Source organism: Colobus angolensis, unplaced genomic scaffold, assembly GCF_000951035.1.
Source record: "Colobus angolensis palliatus isolate OR3802 unplaced genomic scaffold, Cang.pa_1.0 Scaffold491, whole genome shotgun sequence".
Taxonomy (NCBI): domain Eukaryota; kingdom Metazoa; phylum Chordata; class Mammalia; order Primates; family Cercopithecidae; genus Colobus; species Colobus angolensis.
The window spans coordinates 2,945,282-2,965,010 of record NW_012118388.1 but is presented as its reverse complement, the minus strand read 5'-3'; the positions used below and the strand labels follow the sequence as shown (position 1 = coordinate 2,965,010).

Here is a 19,729-nt window from a genome sequence, read left to right as displayed (position 1 = left end):
TTTTAGACAGCATCTTGCTCTGTCACAGAGGCTGGAGTGCAGTGGCATAATTGTAGCTCACTGAAGTTTCAATTTCCCAGGCTCAAATCATCCTCCTGCGTCAGCCTCTCAAGTAGCTGGGACTATGGGTGCACATCACCACACCTGCCTATATTTTTTATTTTTATTTTTAAGAGACACAAGGCCTTTCTGTGTTGCCCAGCTTGGTTTCAAACTCCTGAGTTCAAGTGATCCTCCCACCTTGGCTAAAGAAAGTAATTTGTGCAAGTAACTATAGTCTAAGAAATAAAGTTATTACATGTAATAGTTTTTCTTTCTTTACTTTTTTTTTTTTTTTGAGACAGAGTCTTGCACCATCATCTAGGCTGGAGTGCTGGAGTGTAGTGGCACAATCTTAACTCACTGCAACCTCTGCCTCCTGGTCTCAAGTGATTCTTGTGCCTGAGCCTCCCGAGTAGATGAGATTACAGGCATGCCCAACCACGCCCGGGTCATTTTTGTATTTTTAGTAGAGATAATGGAGTTTTGCCATGTTGGCCAGGCTGGTCTTGAAATCCTGGCCTCAAGTGATCCGCTCGCCTTGGCCTCCCAAAGTGTTGAGATTACAGGCGTGAGCCACTGCGCCAGCCAACATATACTGACTTTAGTAGTAATACATGTTATCACTAAGGCACTAGTAAGGTACGATGAAGGTTGAGGGGAGACAGGGAGAGGTTGTTCCCAGCTGATGTCATTAAGAGAAACTTTGGAGTAGCATCTGAGTGGAATATTTTGGGTAGTTACAGTGGCGCTGGGGACTAGGGAGAAAGGGCATTCAAGTCAAGGGCTTGATGTGAGCAAAGGCCTGGAACCAGCACACTGGGACATTATTTAAAACAACAGGTCTGGAATCTAAGTTACCATATAGGGAGTAGCAGGAAATTAAGGACAACCAGATGAGGATAGATTCTCAGTAGCGAATACTGAATGGCATGACAAAGGGTTTACAATTTATTTACATATTGAGATAAGGAGCAATAAAAAGTTTTCAGGGGAAGAAGAATGATAGAGTTAAAAGCATGTTTTAAGAAGTTGAATATGGCCTCATTGTGTAGTAGCTATGGAAGGGAGAGAACACAAAGAGGAGAATCAGGCCACTGCACAACTCATACATAAGGCCATGAGAGCTTGAATGAGAAGGAGCAGAGGTTACGGATGTCAGAGTTAACAAAGAGTTAGAATTGTCAGGACTTGGCAACTGATAACATCTCATTGAGGAAAAGGAAAGTGTCAAATGGAATGCAAGGCTCTTATGCTTAGGAAACTGACGGGAGAGCAGAATGACACATAGAAATAGGAGTATCAGGAGAAGGAAGATTTTGGGAAAAAAGATGATGGATTCACCAAGTTTGAGGTGTCCTTGGGCCAAATAGGTAGAATTATCTGCTAGGCAGTTGGAATGTTGGATGGAGAGAGATGAAGTATCAGAGCTAGAGATAAAGATGTGGGAGTTTTGAAAGGGATAGATGAGAGCAATGGGAAACATTTTTTTATAAAAAGAAAAGGAGGCTAAAGAGAGCCTCCATGAAGCACCTACATTTAATGGGTATAGGAGAAGGGGAACCCACATGGAAGTTTATTTTGGGTCAGTCTGATATTATTTATAATAGGACTTGGTGAATTTGGCTGCATAACTGAAAGGAGCAATGAACAAACACGTGTTATTTCAAATAAACAGATTGTGGGGAGCACAAAGGGCAACCACTGAGTCATGATATTGCAAGTTGTGAGAGATCTACTAATCCTGTGGTCCAAATGCTTCATTTTACATGTAAGAGTTTGAAACCTTAAGAGATTAAGTGGCTTGCTTAGAAAGATATTTAGTAGCAGGGCCAAGACTTGTAAGAAGATCTTAATTCTCAGTCCTGGGCTCTTTTTAGTTCTCACTACCTGTACAAAAGAAAAGCATGGTTGTGGGCATTTAGGCAAGGATAAAAGTAAAGAAAAATAGAAGCCATCATACTCCTTGACTAGAAAGAGGGTATAGGTAGTTTTTCTAAACCATCTGAAACAACTGGAAGAGGCAAGTTAGAGCAATGACTGAAGAATTAAAATAGTTGAATGTTTTCAGGTTCATTTTGCTGGAAGCTGATAATCTTACAACTTCATGATTAGCTTTGCTGATATTTTCATTGCCTAGGGTCTCAAAAGAACACAAGTAGAAACCGCTTATTTGAATGTAATTACTACCAACAGTGCAGAGTTGGTGGTGTACAAGTAGTGGTAACTTGGAAAAAAAGAGATGTGCTAACAATATTCTTAGGAAATAATCCAGGGCATAATTAGAAGTTTACCAGATTTCAGTAAAAGTATGTTTTAACGATTCTTGAGAAATATTCTTAAAAAAATTATTGAAAATGGAGCAAAAATTTCAAGAGGGAACACAGATCATAAGGCATGGGCAATTTACGAATGGAAACATGGATACACAATTAAAAATGATGTCGGGTAAGAAGAAAAGAGAGCTACTATTTAAAAAAATAAAACTAAATTATTTACTATCACTGAGAGTTTCCTAGTAAGTTCACACAACCAAGAATAAAGATAAGACGGTGACATTTATAATAGTGTAAATAAGGTAAAAATTCAGGGTGATGTAAAGATGTGAAACATGAAAACACTGAGGGCACAAAAAGTGCATGTGTGTGTGTGTGCGCGTGTGTGTGCGCATGTGTGTTATGCTAAGAACAAAAAGATAAAGGCAACAAGATGACTGCTGAGATACGTAGCATAATATTAAAATGACAGAGGTAAAACACTATTCCGTTTCTACTTTACTTTCATATTTTTGATTAAGGAGAATAATCTTGATCCTCAAAAGGGTAGAACAAAAATGTCTAAAGGGAAATCAAAGCCGAAGAGGAAATACAGCATTAAAGACAGAGCTGCTCTAGTCTTCAGTCTCTGATGGGTTTCATTTCAGCGGGTAGAAAAATTTATAGACATGACAGAAAAATATTGTTAAGTAACCTCCTTGGAATCTTGGATGAAGTGAAAAGATACCAGAAGACTGAAAGTGGCAAATGACCCAGTTTTTTGAAGAGGCAAAGAGGTGAATGATGAATATTTAAAGACTGGTGAAATTATGGATTAATCCCTAGCAAAGTTGTAGAGTGAACTGCATCTAGACAAGTAATGTAGTATTTAGACAAGGAATAGGTCTAGGTGGTAGCAGTTGATGACTAAAAACAAAGCATTTAAAACTCACACTATTTTTTATTGCTTAATTATTTCAAGATCTGCAAATGACAAAGGTTTAAGATGGTTTTAATAATAACTAACATTAAGTTTTTTATGTTTTTAATATTATTTATCATCTAAGACTCAATAATTATTCATCCATATTTTCTTTTTAAAAAATGACTATGATTCAGCTGAATTTATTTTGATTCATCACAGATGCTGAGTAATTGTTTTTCTAAATTTTTAACTATGTATCTGAAGTTTTATCAAATAATTCTTTCCTATAGACTTAGGATGAAACTTTTATTACTTACTAATTTTTAAAACTGTACATTAGGGTTTGGTTGCAGGTTATCTGTATAGTTTTCTAACTATTGATTCTGGTACCAATACTGCATAGTTATTAGATATATTCAAGTTTTCCTTTATCGCTCTTATGAAAAATGTATTGATTAATAACCATAGTTTATTTTTCTAGTTGGACTTTGGAATCATTTTGTTAAATTCCCATAGAAACAAAATTGAAAACCTACTAATCCCTTATTTATCCACATTCCCCAGCAAATCAGAGAAATCAACCAACCAACCAACCAACCAACCAACCAAACAAACAAGCAAAATTCTACACACCTTGATGAAATTTAAAAAGTTACTCTTAACGGTCACTATCCAGAGATAATCAGAGATTGATAATGTTATATAAGATTTATATCTGCATAATTTATTACAGTTCATATAAAATTGGGATTATTTTTACATGTTTATAATATAAATTGGCCACACCAGCAATGGATGAGAATACCTCCTTAGAGATATTGATTGAAACTGTATTAAACTTAAAATAAATTTGGAAGTATATGATAACTTTTCTGTTTTAAAACTGCACTTTCAGGAATAGTGTGTGTCTCTGGTCACATATAGTATGTCACTTGGTAAAGTTTTTTTAAATACTGCACATTTCCTTAGTAAGTATAAAAATGCAAACATTTCTTTGCATAAATCTGGCATACTTCCTTACTAGTATTATTTTTAAATTTTAACATTGTAAAATGTTGTAGCTATTAAGGATGGAAAATTTTCACATTATATTTTCTGATTAATTTTTGTTTTTCAGAAAACTACTGCTTTTTATATATTCATTGTGTATCTGGCTTCTTTACTGAACTTTCAAGTCAATTCGTATTCTTAACCTTAGAGACACTGAAGATGAAAACTAGAGAGTTCATTAACTTTCTCAAGTCACGTGCTTGATCGAGTGGTGGAACTTGTGTCAAACCTGATTTTCTACAATTTCAGGGGTGATGCTTTTTTATCTTTTTATTTTTATTATTTTCTTTCTTCCTTATTGCTTTCCAAATATATCAATAGAAATACAATTCCCCAAATAAGGGACATTATAGCAGTGAGGGGCTCTATACTCATCAGAGTTCTGATCAACTCTTAGCACCAACTTCTAACAGTTACACTGACATTTTGGAGGCTGTCTGGAATGAGTCTGTGAAGAATGACTGAAATCCAGAAAACAAAGCTCTATAGCTTCAGTGGCAGGAGTCATGATAATTGGGTGGAAGTTAAAGGCAACCAGATTCTGGTACATTATGTCAGAACTCTTAACCCAGAGAGTTGTTCTCAAATGGAAAAGGGTGTTTTGGGGGGTGTTGATCCACCTGATATTGAAGTGCTCAAGGAGAAGCTGGGTGAGCTTGAGCATGGTGTTAACAGAGTGAGGACGTGGATAAAGAAGTTTCTACATTTTCTTCTGTTCCAATAATTATGTCTGCATCTAGCTTTGAAATATCCTACTTCTTAAGTTAGCCATGGCAATTGGGCATGGTTATCACTACTATTTATGGGGTGAATTAAAAAGCACAAATTTCTAAACCCCATTTATCAAATAATTGTAGTCTTCTTTCCCAACCTTACAACACATTCTAACAGACCTCTAAACAGAATCCAGTGTGTGTTTTACTCGTTTATTCCTTTGTCTACCCTATCTTGTTTGTTCTAACAAATAGCGACAAAACCAAACCAAACCAGGATAAACAACAAACACAAAACAAACCCTTGAATAATCAAGGGGTGATGGTAAACTTGGCCAGGTCTTCAGTGAAAAAAAATCTGTCAGCAGGCCAGACAATCATTAGCTTTCACCCTTTCTCAGCTTGATTGTATTTGTTCATTCATTCATTCACTCACTCAGGAAGGTTTTTTTGTTTTGTTTTGTTTTGGTGCTCCAGCTAGTGTTGAGCTCTTTGTTGAGGGAACTGTGAAAGATGCAAGGATGTCTTTGTCTTGAGAATTCCTGGCTGGAGGGAAGAGGCTACGTAAAGAAGTGGGATGGGGAGGAAGGCAGAGGCAAAAAGGGCCTGAACTATTAGGTGCTCTGAAAAATCACTTTGATTCTGTTCCAACCCTCTTAAACCAATAACAAATGCTTCTGAAATGACACCACAATCTCTCCTTGCCCACTTATATTCCTTGCAAACTGGGGACAGTGGGAGGAAACTGCAGAGGTGGAGAACTGTTTCAGGTTAGAAAATGTGGTTAAGCAAAGCAGAACCTCCATAGTTTCTTCTCTTGGCTCCACTTCAAACTGTATTCACAAGCATGAACAACAGAAATCTGAGGAAGTTCTTTTCCTTTTTTTTTTCTTTTTTCTTTCCTTTCCTTTTTTCTTTCCTTTTCTCTTTTCTGTCTTTTTTCCTCCCCTCCCCTCCCCTCCCCGTCCCTCCCCTCCTCTCCCCTTCCCTTCCCTTCCTTTCCTTTCCTTTCCTGACGGAGTCTCACTCTGTTACCGGGGCTGGAGTGCAGTGACGCAATCATGGCTCACTGCAACCTCTGCCTCCCAGGTTCAAGTGATTCTCATGCCTCAGCCTCCCAAGTAGCTGGGATTACAGGTGTGGACCACCATGCCCAGCTAATTTTTGTATTTTTAGTAGATACTGGATTTCAGTGTGTTGGCCAGGCTGGTTTTGAACTCCTAGCCTTAAGTGATCTGCCTGCCTCAACCTCCCAAAGTGCTGGGATTATAGACATGAGCCACTGTGCCCAGCCAGAAATCTGAGGAATTCCTGAACAGGGGTCAGGGGTGTGATTTTGATGTTTATAAAAATTTATCATGATGGTCAGAGAATCCGATAAGCAGAGGAATGGATTCAAGTTCCAACATTTGACTAATTCCTTAGCTTTTCTTGGCCTTGGCTTTCTACTATAAAATGGGAATGATAACATATGCTTTTGAAAATACTCATAGGACTAATTAGACAAATGAGATAAAATGGATGTGAAAATTTTATTTTTCATAGCCTAAATGCTATGTAAGAATAGGCACTATTATTATTGTTAGAAATCTCACAATTCTTTTTCTTAGGAGATGTCCATTTTATTCCACAGTTGTTAGCATATTTGATTAATAATAGCTGTTGTAGCCCACTTTGCTATGTTACATCATCCTGTGTCAATCACTGATACATTTAATAGGTTGAAAACTTGATGCTTAGGACAGAAGAATCTAGTTTTAAGTTCCATTCAGAACTTCTGAGGATAACCTAGCTGTGTGTCTTAAGTGACTTGACTGAATCCTCTCAGTCCCTGGGATTTTATGTAAAAACTATAATTACAGATGTCACTCAAACTGCTTTGATGATGTTTTAGGAAAATGTGCATGCCACGGGGTTCTGGGTAAGGGAACTTCTTGAGCAGTAAATGTTCATGGAGTCTCTTCCCAAAATGACATTACTATCATTTAAATAAATTAAAATATTCTTATTTCATTTTAAGAGAGGGTAGGTAGTTTGAGACTATAGATTAAAAAGTGAAAGTCCTATTGCAGTTTTAGCATTGAACTGTGTTGCATTTGTTTATACTCTGGTTAGTCTTAGATGCTTATTCTCTAATTTGTTTTAATCATAGTTTTCTAAAGAAGCAGTTTTTCCTTTCAGCCATCCAGTAATGTTCAGAAAGTTCATGGGGATCTTTGTCAGTAGAGGATTTAGCAAAGTAGCATTATCATTCTGTTGCACAGTGGAAAAACCTTCCCCAGTTATCAAAAAGCAGTTTCCTTAATGAGCTATCAAAATTATTATACCTCATCACATGGTCTCCTTTATGGGTGGGCTATTATGTTTGGCAAAGAAGTGTAGCATACCACATTTGTTTGAAGAAACCTTTCCCTCTCTGGAAGAAACATGTAATCTTGGTACAGCACTGTGGAAAATTGTGCGGAGGTTACATTGTTGACTATTGTGGCATGGGACTTTTTTATTTAGAAGATTGCTACATCTTCATGTACCACCTTCATGTGAATTTCTTTGGAAGCTCATGACAAATTAGAAGTTGTTCCTCTAACTATGTCTTAATCATGAGATATGTTGGTTAACAATGGGGCATTATACATTCTTTGGCCACTGGTACTTTAAGAATTCCTTAGAACTCTAAATAATACAATGATCCAAACACATGTTAAGGTATGCCTTTGTTAAAGACCCAGGCTAGTTTACACTTGTTTTTACTCTCTCGTTGGTTCAGATAGAGCGAATAAGGAAAAGATATATATGGCCAGTCTGGAATACAGAAGCAGAGCTGACTTCTTGGGTTTGTGACCTGTGAAGTCACCCAGGGCATCATGCTCAGAAGGGCCAAGCACTTAGATCAAAGCTCTGTTGTCACCACCTTGAAATTTTGAATACCTTTTGAACAAGGGCCACCACATTCCATTGTGTTTTTGGCTCCACAAATCACACAGCGGATCTTGCTTTGGGCCACTGTCTTATTGACTGTTAGATGATCCCAGATATTGACAAAAAGGGAACAAGATGAGGTAGAGTGCTCGGAGACACTTGTAACAGGGAACATGTGCTAAAGAAATAACTAGAACCCATCTGTGTTCATGTTATTGTTTTAATAGTGGTCTCTGTACTGTGGAGATTTCTGTTTTATGTAAAGAACTCCATGCCTCTTAAATTCCTATATTTACAAATCAAGAAAAACTTATTTGGGTATTTGGGAGTGGAAAGCAGTAGGGAGTGGATTCGGGGAAATGTGAGAGTTTTTTTTTTTTTTTTCATCATGAGCTGCTTTGGCCAGCAAAATCTGGCTCTGCTGCTTAAAGTCTAGTGTCAGGACTTTATATGGCTCCTTTCCAAATGGAGGCAGTCCTAAGCAGGTGCTTGAACTTGTGATTATTTTTATTGTCTAACTTTTGACAGAACTCACCCCTTCACGTCTAGGCTCAAACATCACCTCTTTGTGAAACCCATCCTGACCACTCTGTTTCAACTTACAACGCACTCCCATCCCCACTCCTCACACTCCAGATTCCCCTTATTTCACCTCTTTTCATTCAAATGCACAAGGCGTGGTGCGTAGTAGGTGCCTAATAACCATTAATTGAATAGAGGCATGAGAGACTGTGTTGATAACACACATTCCTCACAATTAAAGGTAAGCCTGGATGAGAATAAAATGTCAGCTTTCTTCTTACTCTCTTTTCCTCAGTGGAGTCTGTTCTCTGAAAGTGGATTCTGGTTCTTAAACTTCCTCTGAGTTCATCCTTCAAATAGAACTGAGTCTCTGATCACAAGACAGTCTAAGATCTAGTTTTCCAGTTTGAGCATATTCATATTTGTAATGGTATTTTCCAATGTCACTGTAGGCATGGGGGTAAGAAAATGTATTAGCTGTGGAGGAGATGTCAAGAGTATACGGAATGTTACTCATTCTAAGGGAATCTTTGTATTTCTGAGGAGAGACTCCCTGGGCCTTTTCATTGTTCTTCAGTGTGGCCCATGTTCACTTTCAGACAGGAACTCTGCAGGGATAACTCTGTCAGTGGTACATTCAGTCCTTCATCTCATGCTTCTCGAGAATGCTGGAGTCATTGGTATCCTCAGTTCCAGTATTGTTAAAGGTGAATTTCAAATTACTAGTCTATTTCAAAATGCTATTGAGTTCCAGTTAGCTCTCCTTTTGTAGAAAGATCAGCTGTTTTTTAAAATGGGTACTGACTTGAAAAGGGCCTCAAGAGACATTTTAAAGATCAACATAATATTTAATTAACTTTAAGCAACCCTGTTTTTAAATTATAGTTGAAAACTGAACTTCTAGGCAAAGGGGTACTTTGACCATTAATTTGGTAAGGGAAGAGTTGGTGCATGGATAAAGTAATAAGGAAGAACATGAAAGTAATTGAGTAAAATAGAATCTATGTTTGGTACACCCAAACTGAAGTACCTACCCTTGAACAATTGTTTCTGCATACTATCATAATTTTGCTCTTATTCTCTTTAAATCTTTGAGAAGACGTCTGACTAATCAAAAATTCAATTTACGGATCTGATATGAGTAATGAATGGCTTCACGATAGTTATTTAGTTTTCAATTTGAGAACCTAAGTATCTCATTTCAACTACTTAATGTGTTTAATCTTTTTTTTTGAGAAAAAGAAAAAGGCACTTGGATCTTGTTTCTGTCAAATTCTAGGTATGTTTTTTCAATTCTCTTTTCAATTTATTTTTTCAATTCTTTGCAGTGAAAATAATGACTTTTTAGGCACTTGAAACCAGATAGAATAAATACAACTGTGAAGATTATTTTATTTTATAGCCAGTCGTTGGAGAAACAAATTTTAATGTAAAAATCAAATAAATCCTATAGTGTAAAAGTTTTTTTTTTTTTTTCTTCCAAAGTGAGGTCTATGTGTTGGTATGTCTGGGTGCATTGTTCTGATTTCATTCTTGAAGAATATAAAAAATCATTTCCAGTGTAGGTAAATAGGAGGAAAAAGCTAAAATGAAAAGATTCTCACTGAGTTTTAGTCTAGATTGGAGATTCTGAGGCTTAAGTACTTCCAAAAATGAAATAATTATTGAAAACTCTCTGCATACTCTGTGATTTTATTTTCCTAGAGGAGAAGAGACTAGCTGAGGTGGCTTCCTGGGCAAGGCAAGGGTGAGGGCGAGGAAAGCTGGCATGTCCCAGGGCGTCCAAGAGGGAGGAGAGTGGATGTGTTGTTTCCATGGACACACCACTGCTCCACTTTTCCTCTAGGTGGTGACAAATGTGACTGGATTTAGCCTGGTGAGGTGTAGGCTGGTTTATGAGAAATTTGTTCCCATAAACTTTTTCCAGTTTTTTCCCTACAACCTTTATACAAGTAGATTACTTCCAAGCTAGAATTACTTTGTGATCTTACTTTGGAGATTTGTTTAATCCTTTCTAATGGGATATATTTAGGCTGATGGAATAATCCAAATATTTTTTTAATCATCAAAAAAGCATACATCTGTATATTCAGAAACCTACTTACTCTCTTGATGGCTTTTAAGGCATTATGATGATTTTCTGTCTCTCTTTGCAATTGGAACCTTCAGTGACTAAGATTCCTAGCCTTAGAAATAACTGTATACAGCTATATCTTTGGAAATGTGTGGTTTTGGTAAGAGTTATAAGGTGCACTGGAGGGAAAAAGGGCTCGAGCAAGAGTGTGCCCCAACTGAAAGAGGAAAATTCAGAACAAGGGTCTACTTGTCTATTTCAATTAGCTAATTAGGAGATATAAGCATTAGAAATAGTGGAGCTTGTGACCACACAACTCACACAGTCTAATAAAGTAACCTTTAGACAACAGCTGTAATGTAAAAGGCCCATGCCAAAAACAACAGAGCAGAGCCGAGTTCCTGTCCCTTAAAGCAGGACAGCTGAGATGGTGTCTCGGTTTAACAACAAAAAAGAACAAAACAAAACAACAATCCCGACCAAGGTTTTCTGAAGAGAGGAAAATGTAATAATTAGAAGCTAGACATTTAGCAAAGCATTGTTTTATGGATAAGTACCAACCTTATCAATAGACTTCTGGTGTCTTACTACTAGCTAAAAAGATTTCAATTTACTGAATGTTTCTGGGTGAAACTAAGACATTGTATCAATTTAGTAAAAAATCTAAATTAGGATTAGCATAATTAGCTATACAATGAAAATTTTAAGAACAACAACAAAAAATCCCTGATCTAGCGTCAGTTTTTAAAAAGTACTAATTTTTTTCCTATACCTAATGTCAGTGGCAGAAAATGCTGAGAAATTGGGATATTGCTTTACAAAGATCTTTTATTTCTTAAAACAATTACATCAAAAGTTGTAGCTAATGATAAATGATTGTGACACAGATTTTCAAGTTACTGCCAAACACAGGGTTTTATAAAATTAAAAGGAAAGCTGGATCATTTAAGAAAAGTAATTTATTTCTTGCTTTGACTTTTTCCCGGAACAAACATAAAAAATGTACGATTTTCCTTCTCGGTATTAACAAAATATTTTCCAAATCAACTGCATGCACTGCATTCCTTTATCAGGATCTTATTCAGTTTGTGACTCTGCTGGAAACTGATATCTTAGAATTAATCTGATATGTGCTTTTACCCACTTTTCTCTTGTTTAATGCTTAAATTGCATATACTAACATTCATTTTAATTATCTTAGGTTTTCTGAAACATACTATCACACTACAAATACAAAGTTTCAGGTCATTTTAAAAATTTCTTTTTCTCTCTTTTAAAACAATTCTAACTTTTTGATGCATTCATAGCTTAAAAAAGTTTCCAAGTTGGGGATCTGTGTTTTGATCTAAGACCAGTCAAATGAACGTTTAAGGAAAAACTGCATTTCTAAGGTACACAGAGTGTGAAAGATAGTTAGTCAGACTGCCTTAACAGCTTTTGATTGTTGTTTAAAATGCAGGCACAGCCTTTTTGAAAGTCAAGAACATTTTGCCCTGCACTCAGGTTCTGAAGCCCCAGAGTTACAGAGGGTCATAAGGGTTAAGAGAGAAACAGAGACGCATCCATGAAGGCTGACAGTTCTGTTTTTCCACTTACAAGGGCTCAGCGACAGGGGCAGCCGGCCATGGTCTGCCTTCCTCTAAGCAACCACCTTCATGAGTTATAACTGTATGCAGACTTACTGTGATGGCCTGGAGTCTTCCCTTCACCAGCTCAGCTTCTTCCATTCTAGAAGTCAAGGACAGTCAGATGGGGAAGCAAGTCCAAAGCTACCATAAATCAAGGAGCCTCCTGGGGGAGAGGAGCGAGGGTGACAGAAGAGAAGCAGGGAGAAATCCGCTCTTTGCACCAGTGAAGAAATGGAGAAATTCCCGACTTGTCAGGAGCGTCTCCGAGCAGATGCACAGATCAGGCCAGACAGACACATGTAATGAGGGTGTGCTGGGGAGGCAGACGCTGAGGCTGCTGGCATGAGTTGACTGACAAGTTTGAACGGCAGCGGCACAAGCCCTTTTCCTTCAGGAGCTGCCAGCTCTTTGTTGTAATGTGCACAGTTAGCAAGGCACATTTTCTTATTAACTGTTCCTTACCCAATTCATCATTTTCCAGGAGTGGCACAGACAGCCAACACACTGAGTGTTTAATCAGCCTCTGCTCTAGCAACACACAGTCATCCCCGGATGTGTGGGTCTGTGTGTGTTTGTACAAAGCTCGTTTACCTGCTCTCTAGCTCTAGAGAGAGAGCCTTACCTTGACTGAGGCAGAAGTGCCAAGTCACTTGTTTGCCTTTCTTCCACTGATTGGCTTTGATAATAATACAAAAATCTATAGTTACTTTAAACTTCATGTAGTGGTAAATTTACATTGGTTTGTTCTCCCCCTCCTACACCCCACCCCCGACCCACCTGCTCAGCAATTTGTTGCAAACTTTGGAATCTTTAGGTCATGGAGAACTCAAAGGTGTTAATGTGAATATATTAAGAAGTTGGCCCACCAAGGTATTTAGTGTGGCTTAAACACCAAGTGCCACCTTTTGTTATTGCTTGACTTGGATTTCTGTGGAATGCAGTTCTTTCTTGGACGTTGTTCAGAAATGACACTCTTGGCTTTCAGGAAGGTGCCCATTTTGACCTCACCAGTTACGCAAGAGAAAGGAGTGAGCCTTTGAAAATGTGATGAGACATTCTGTAACTGCCTGGAGCCCTGCACTGTGTGGATATTCCCCTCTTTAGAAAAAGGCAGGCAAGCCCAGTGGGACTCTTAGGTCAAAGCAGAGGCTGGGAAGCTGTACAATTGGCTCTGTCTGTTTTCTTTTCCCTACAGGTTCTTTAATTAAATTTTGCTGAAGTAAATCCTAATTACCAACTACCTTATTATTATGTGTTTGAATGCTATTAAGCACTTTCATATTGACATTCAGTTGAAGAGGTGAAAAGGACAACCCAAACATTGAACATATTTCCTTTGTAGTTTTGATATTAGTAATAATAATAGCTAATATCTGTTGCATTCTCTCTATAGGCAAATGCATTCTTGCAAAGTGCTGAGGGATAAGTGCTATAATCCCCGCTCTAAAAATGAGGGAACAGGCTCAGAGAGGTAATTTGCCATGTAGCTAGTAAGTAGCAAAGCCAGGATTGGAACTCCAGCTGCCTGACTTTTTAAGTGGCATTCATCAAGGACTGCCCAAGGACACAGGGCAAGGAGAGGCACAGGCTGAAGGTTAAGTCAGTCTTTATGAGAAGGGGTTGGGCTCCCAGCCTCCTTTCTCTGTCTAGCTCCTAGAACACTATAGCTGGGTGTAACAGCCTAAGGCAGAATGGCATGGGAATGTCCTCTGGAGAAACTTATTGGCCCTACTGAGGTTTCCCCACATTATCGGCTGGAGTTCCCCAACCACAGAGCCCTCATCCCAAGTCAGTCACTATAAGGTGAAACCCATGTTTTAAAAGTCTGAAATTATACTTGAGAGTAGTTTGTCTTTGCTCATACATCCTCCAAAGGGACACTTAGGGAGACCAGAGAATAGGAGGATTGTTTGGATGTAGGCCAAGTTTGATTACTGTTGGATGCATATTTATGTGTTAAAAAAAAAAAATCAAACCTTCGAAACTTTTGATTTTGTTTATTTGTAGATCCTGGCTGAAATTAAAGACAAGAAAGCAGTAATGATAAATATCTCAGTCAGAATTGCATATTTGGTGCCCAGATCAAATGGGCAGTCATCCAGTTATTAGTTTGGATCTTTTCCTAAAAACAATTTACCTCTCAAATCTCATTTCTGCTAAAGGAAAACCCAAGATTTTGCTAGTATAGGGGAGGACAAGATTTAAAAAAAGAGGATCAGGGAATTTAGGAGGGAGCAGAGTTGCAACAACTGATTGGCATCTTCATGTGGGTGGTAGGCAGAAAAGGCTAGAGCTGGGAAAATCTGGGGGACCTGAGTGGAATCCTGGAGCCAGAGCTCTGATGGCCTTGACAATCTCCCTTGGTCTGCACTACAGATTAGGCTGTTTCCACTCAACTTTCCCTCCCTCTCTCTTTCACCTGCCTCTTAGACATGTCCAGCTCCAGCCTTTTCTGCCTATCCTCCCATGTTCTCTCATACAGTCATTTCTCCTCATAAAATTCTGTACATTTAACCCATCTTGGCATTTGTTTCTCATAGGATCCAGAATAACATCATAACTTCCACATCTACTATATTTTATTTACTTAATCTTTTATTGTCTACCAGAATGTAAGTTCCAGGAGAGGAGAGAGTTTGTTCCTCCATGTATCCCAAACCCCTAACACAGTGCCTGACACATCAGAGGTTCTCAATAAATATATACAGAATGAATAATAAATGCTTAAAAAATTAACAATTAGTATTGTCGACTAAACGAATGAATAAACACATGAGGAGACCCATCAGTTGTCAGCAACCAGAGTGGTCCAGTGTCTCTCAGGAATTTTAGCATTCTTGCCATGCTCAGTCACTGTCTGGGAGTAGCCCCTGGGAAGCACAGCCTTGAAGCAACCATAGGAATGGATTTCAGAGTAAAGGTTTCATTTTTTTTTTTTTTAATTGACCCAAAATGGGACTCTTGGGTCAATTATGCTCCTGTAGTTCAATGTCTGAGAGGCACATTCTCATCAGCCACAGTGATAAATCTATGGAAAGAAAATAGAGCAGGGAGGAGAATAAAGATGGCTAAGGCAGGGAATGTTGCAATTTAGAATTGGGTCATTAAGGTAGCCTCAGTAAGAAGGCAACATTTGAGCAAGGTCTTGAAGAGGTGGGAGTTAGTGATGAGGATACTTATGGGAAGAGCATATCAGGAAGGGCCTGTGCAAATGTCCTGTGGTGGGCCATACCTGCCATGTTTTAGGAACAAGACTAGTGTGGTTAGAGAGCTGGGACTGAGAGAGAGTTAACAGGAAATTTGGTTGGAAATGTAACAGGTCCCAATTCATGCAGGGTCTAGTAGGCCATTGTAAGGACGTTGGCTTTTACTCTGTGTGGGATGAGAAGACATGGAGGTGCTTTGAGCAGAGGAGTGTTTTGCAAGGGTGGAAGCAGGAAGACTAGATAGGATGTTATTGCAGTAATCCAGATGAGAGATGATGGTGGCTTGTATCAAGGTAGTAACAATGAGACTGGTGGAATTGGTTGTACCGTGGATGTCTTTGATTCTGTTGATGGACTGGATATGGGGGTTTAAGAGAAAGAGAGGATTCCTAATCAGTCTTTGCCTGAGTGAATAGAAGTTGTCATCAATTGGCCGGGCACAGTGGCTCACGCCTGTAATCGCAGCACTTTGGGAGGCTGAGGTGGGCGAATCACGAAGTCAGGAAATCGAGACCATCCTGGCTAACACAGTGAAACCCTACTAAAAATATAAAAAATTGTATTTTTTATATCTACTAAGAATATAAAAAATTAGCTGGGCGTGGTGGCGGGTGCCGAATGGCGTGAACCCGGCAGGTGGAGCTTGCAGTGAGCTGAGACCACGCCACTGCACTCCAGCCTGGGCGGCAGAGCCCGAGACTCCGTCTCAAAAAAAAAAAAAAAAAGAAGTTGCCATTAATTGAGATAGTGAAGTTGATGAACTAGGATTTTTTTTTTTTTTTGAGGGAGAGGATAGATACCCCAAGTTTTGAAAAAGTCAATTGGTTCTCTACATGGAGATGTTGAGTAGGCAACTGGGTATATTACTTTGGAGTTTAGGAAAGCAGTCTCAGGTAGATTTATAAAATCTATTGTAACTACAGAAGGATCAGGAAACATCCAGAATTATAGTTCAAAAAGCAGCATATGTTAGTGAACTAGCTTCCATTAAATATTAACTATATATTCACAAACAAATTCAGCCTTTGTAAAATAAATATATAATAGAGTGCTATCTGCTGTCAATTATCTTATTTAACTACTTTTACTAAATATTTTTGTTGTTTTCTAACCAGTGTAAATGAGGATGGCAAGAGTTAAAAGTTAGAGTCAATTAGTTGACATTATATTAGGAGGTAGGGATATAAGAGATTATGAGACAGTGCTCCTTCTTACAATGAATTTACTGTCTGGCTGGAGAGATAAGACACATGCTCAAAACAATTAGAAGAAAAAAGAATAGTAAACCAACCGTTATTGTATTCTGATGAAACAAAGTGCTAACTAATGCATGATTTGAGCCCAGGGTAGTATATCATAGTGAATGATAGTAGTGTGTGGGATTAGCAGTGAGTGCAACATGAATTGAAAAATTGAGATTAATGTGAGTTGCAGGAAAGCTGTTGCAGGGAGAAAGTAGACTTTAGAAGCAGAGAAGGCATTTCTAAGCATGAGAGGGGGTGAAACAATGTGTTAGAGGTCCATAAGGGAGATCGTCCTGTCTGGAGCAGAAAGGAGAAATTAGACAGAGAGATTGGTAGAGATACACATTTATACATAGAACTTGATGTTCAGGGAAAGTGGGAGAGAAAAGATCAGATTCATATTTTAAGGAAATAAAACTGCCAACTTCTCAGAACATACAGGAAGAGGGAAAATTCAGGTAGAGAGATCATCAGGAAGGGTGACTATGAAAGAGTCCGTAGAAAGAGCCTGTAGAAAGAGGCTAGAAAATCACCGAGGTTCCACAAAAGGAATGGTCCCCCAGGGTTCTTCCTCACCTTCAGAAGGTCTGAACTCAGAGGCCACAAACTGGATGAACCTGAAGGACAAAGTAAGTAGAGGAGGCGTATTTAAGGTGCTAATACAAATGTGTTAGAACCCAAGGGGGATGGCAATGGGAATGACCAATAAGGAAGAAATCTATAAGAAATTTCAAGAAGAGGGTTCAACTGGAGAGAAGGATGAGAATTTGATAGGTTCCAGATGAAGTACAAAATAGAGCTTGAATTAGAAATTTCAGATCAAAAATCGTAAAGAAATGAAATCTAATGAAATAGTGGCAGGAGAAAATTGAAGGATGCCAAAGGCAGGAAGTCAATATTTTTAGAATGTATATGTCAAAATGTCTCTAGAGCCTTTTTGAAACCAGATCCCATGTTAAAAAACTGGATGCTTATTCTCCTTCTCACTCTTCTCTCTTTCTCTTTTTCTTCCCATGTTTCTCTCTTTATAACTTCTCAGACTTCTGGAGGTCAGAAGTAGTGTCATGCTAAGAATATGGTGTTTATTTTTTATACTACATCTCTGAAGGAATTATTAGAAAAACCTTCACTTTCAGATTTACCATGTGCTAATGAGTCTGTTTCTATTTTCTTTTTTAAATCCTTGACCCTTATTCTCTCACATCACTGGACAAGGTGAGTTTTTCATCGCCCTTTTATTCTTTAGTAGACCCTTGGAAGGGATTTAATCGCCATAGGCAAGTAACAAATAGTATGCGAGTAGGGTGACCACATAAATCAAATTAAAAAATTTGACCACATAAATCAAATAAAAATTATTTTGATTTGTTGGTACTATGACATACCCATTTCATTGTGAGGTAATTTGAGCTTTATGGCTTAAAGAGTAAATGGGGAAAAATAATAGGCTTCAAGACAATCTACAGTACAGATGCTTATCTTACTTGAGCTCTCCATGACACTGGGCAGAGTTAATCTCTCATTCTCTCTTCACTTGGCTTCCAGGACACCTCACTCTCTTGATTTTATTCTCATGTCATTGGTCTCTCCCTCTCAGCCTTCTTTGTTCTTTCTCCTTTTCTCAATGTCTTAAAATTGCAGTGCACTAAAGCTGCAGTTGTTGGTCTGTTCTTTTCTGTTCCTTTCTAGTCACTCTCAAGATCTCATTTAGTCTCATTTTAATGTCATTCAGATGCCAAGATTCATGCATTTATTCATGTCTCCAGCCTAGACTTTTCTTCTGCGCTGGAACTCCCTTACCTCAGAAATCTGTATGCCTCATTCCCTCACCTTTTTAGGTCTTTGCTGAGATGCTACCTTCTCAATGAGGCCACTTTGACTATACTATACAAAACCACAAATCCCTCTTTCTGAAGCTATGAATCCTCCTCATCTGGCTCTTTTTGTTGTTGTTGTTGTTTTACCTTTATCATGTTCTGTAATACTATATGACACACTTTTTTGGGGGGTTTATTGCCTGTCTTCTTTCACTAGAATGCAACCTCCATGCAGAGAAGGTTTATTTTTTATCTGTAGTCTAAATACTTAGAGCAGACTGGTACATAGTGGACACAACAGATAATTGTTGGATGGTAATCATTATGATCCATTTGATTGTACAATATGTGTCAAATACCTTATAGGCCTACTTAATGGATTGGGGAAATTGACATTCAAAAAGATTAACTAATCTACCAATGGGTGATATGTCTAATAAGCAGTAAAACTAGGATTTAAATCTAGAACTGTCTGGACAAAATGTTCCCTCTTTATTCATCATACTATCCTACCTCTATTTTTTCCTTAGTTGCAATGAGACACCACAGCACAAGGTTTAACCAGACGTAGAATACTATATTATGACCCACAAATTCAATCATTTTGATGATTAGTGGAATTGATTTTTAAGACTGGACACAGTTTACAACCATTTGTTTGATATTTGCTTAAAGATTGTACTATAACATTTTGTAAGCAAAGAGAGTCTACAATCACTTTTTCTTTGAAATTTGCTTAAATATTAGACTATAATTATTTTGTAAGCAAAGTATTCCAGAGATATACCACTACAAAAAATATTCTACTTGCATGTAGTCAAATAGTGTATGTGGTTAAGCATACTGCTGTCTCTTTAAACAACTATGCAGTGCTTTCCAGCTAAGTCTCCTAGAGGTCAAACAACTGCTCCATTTAGTGGAAAAGGATATTTAACTAAACCAGTTGACTTTTTAGAGATAAAAGGTGCAGCTGTTTTCTGAACACAGCCTAAGTTATCTAATATCCTATCAAAAATAACCACAGATAAGAAATAACCTATTAACAAACCAAGCACATAGCAAAGTCTCCCCAAATACCCATCAAACAAATTGAAAATGTTCCATAATTTATTTTCCTTCTCATGTCCATGTAACATGAGACACCAATATTTAACATATTTGAGATCTTATATCTTAGTTTCCTCTGACTCAGTTTACAAATGGACATGAAAATAATCAGCATCATAGAAAGTATTAGCATAGCTTTAAACTGGAGAAAAAGCAGGAGGCTAAACAGTCTGTAATTACCATTCCACAAAGATCAAGTACTACAGGGTACCTCGGCACAGTGCATTTTT

The 19,729-nt window shown here is 37.9% G+C and overlaps 1 protein-coding gene across 2 annotated transcripts in view; it reads right to left on the bottom strand.

The window, feature by feature from the left end:
- The window catches only part of PALMD (palmdelphin), a 48,684-nt gene extending 35,715 nt beyond the window's left edge, over positions 1-12,969 (bottom strand). Inside the window, exons 1-2 of one of the 2 annotated variants that reach the window (XM_011959415.1) lie at positions 12,748-12,969; positions 12,180-12,288 (exon numbers count right to left, since the gene is read on the bottom strand). In XM_011959415.1, coding sequence (XP_011814805.1) covers positions 12,180-12,224 — 45 coding nt within the window. In that variant the 5' untranslated portion in view covers positions 12,225-12,288; positions 12,748-12,969. Of the gene's footprint in view, positions 1-12,179 lie in introns of both variants that reach the window. The other variant, XM_011959414.1, reaches the window with a different exon arrangement.
- Between the last annotated feature and the right edge of the window lie 6,760 nt (positions 12,970-19,729).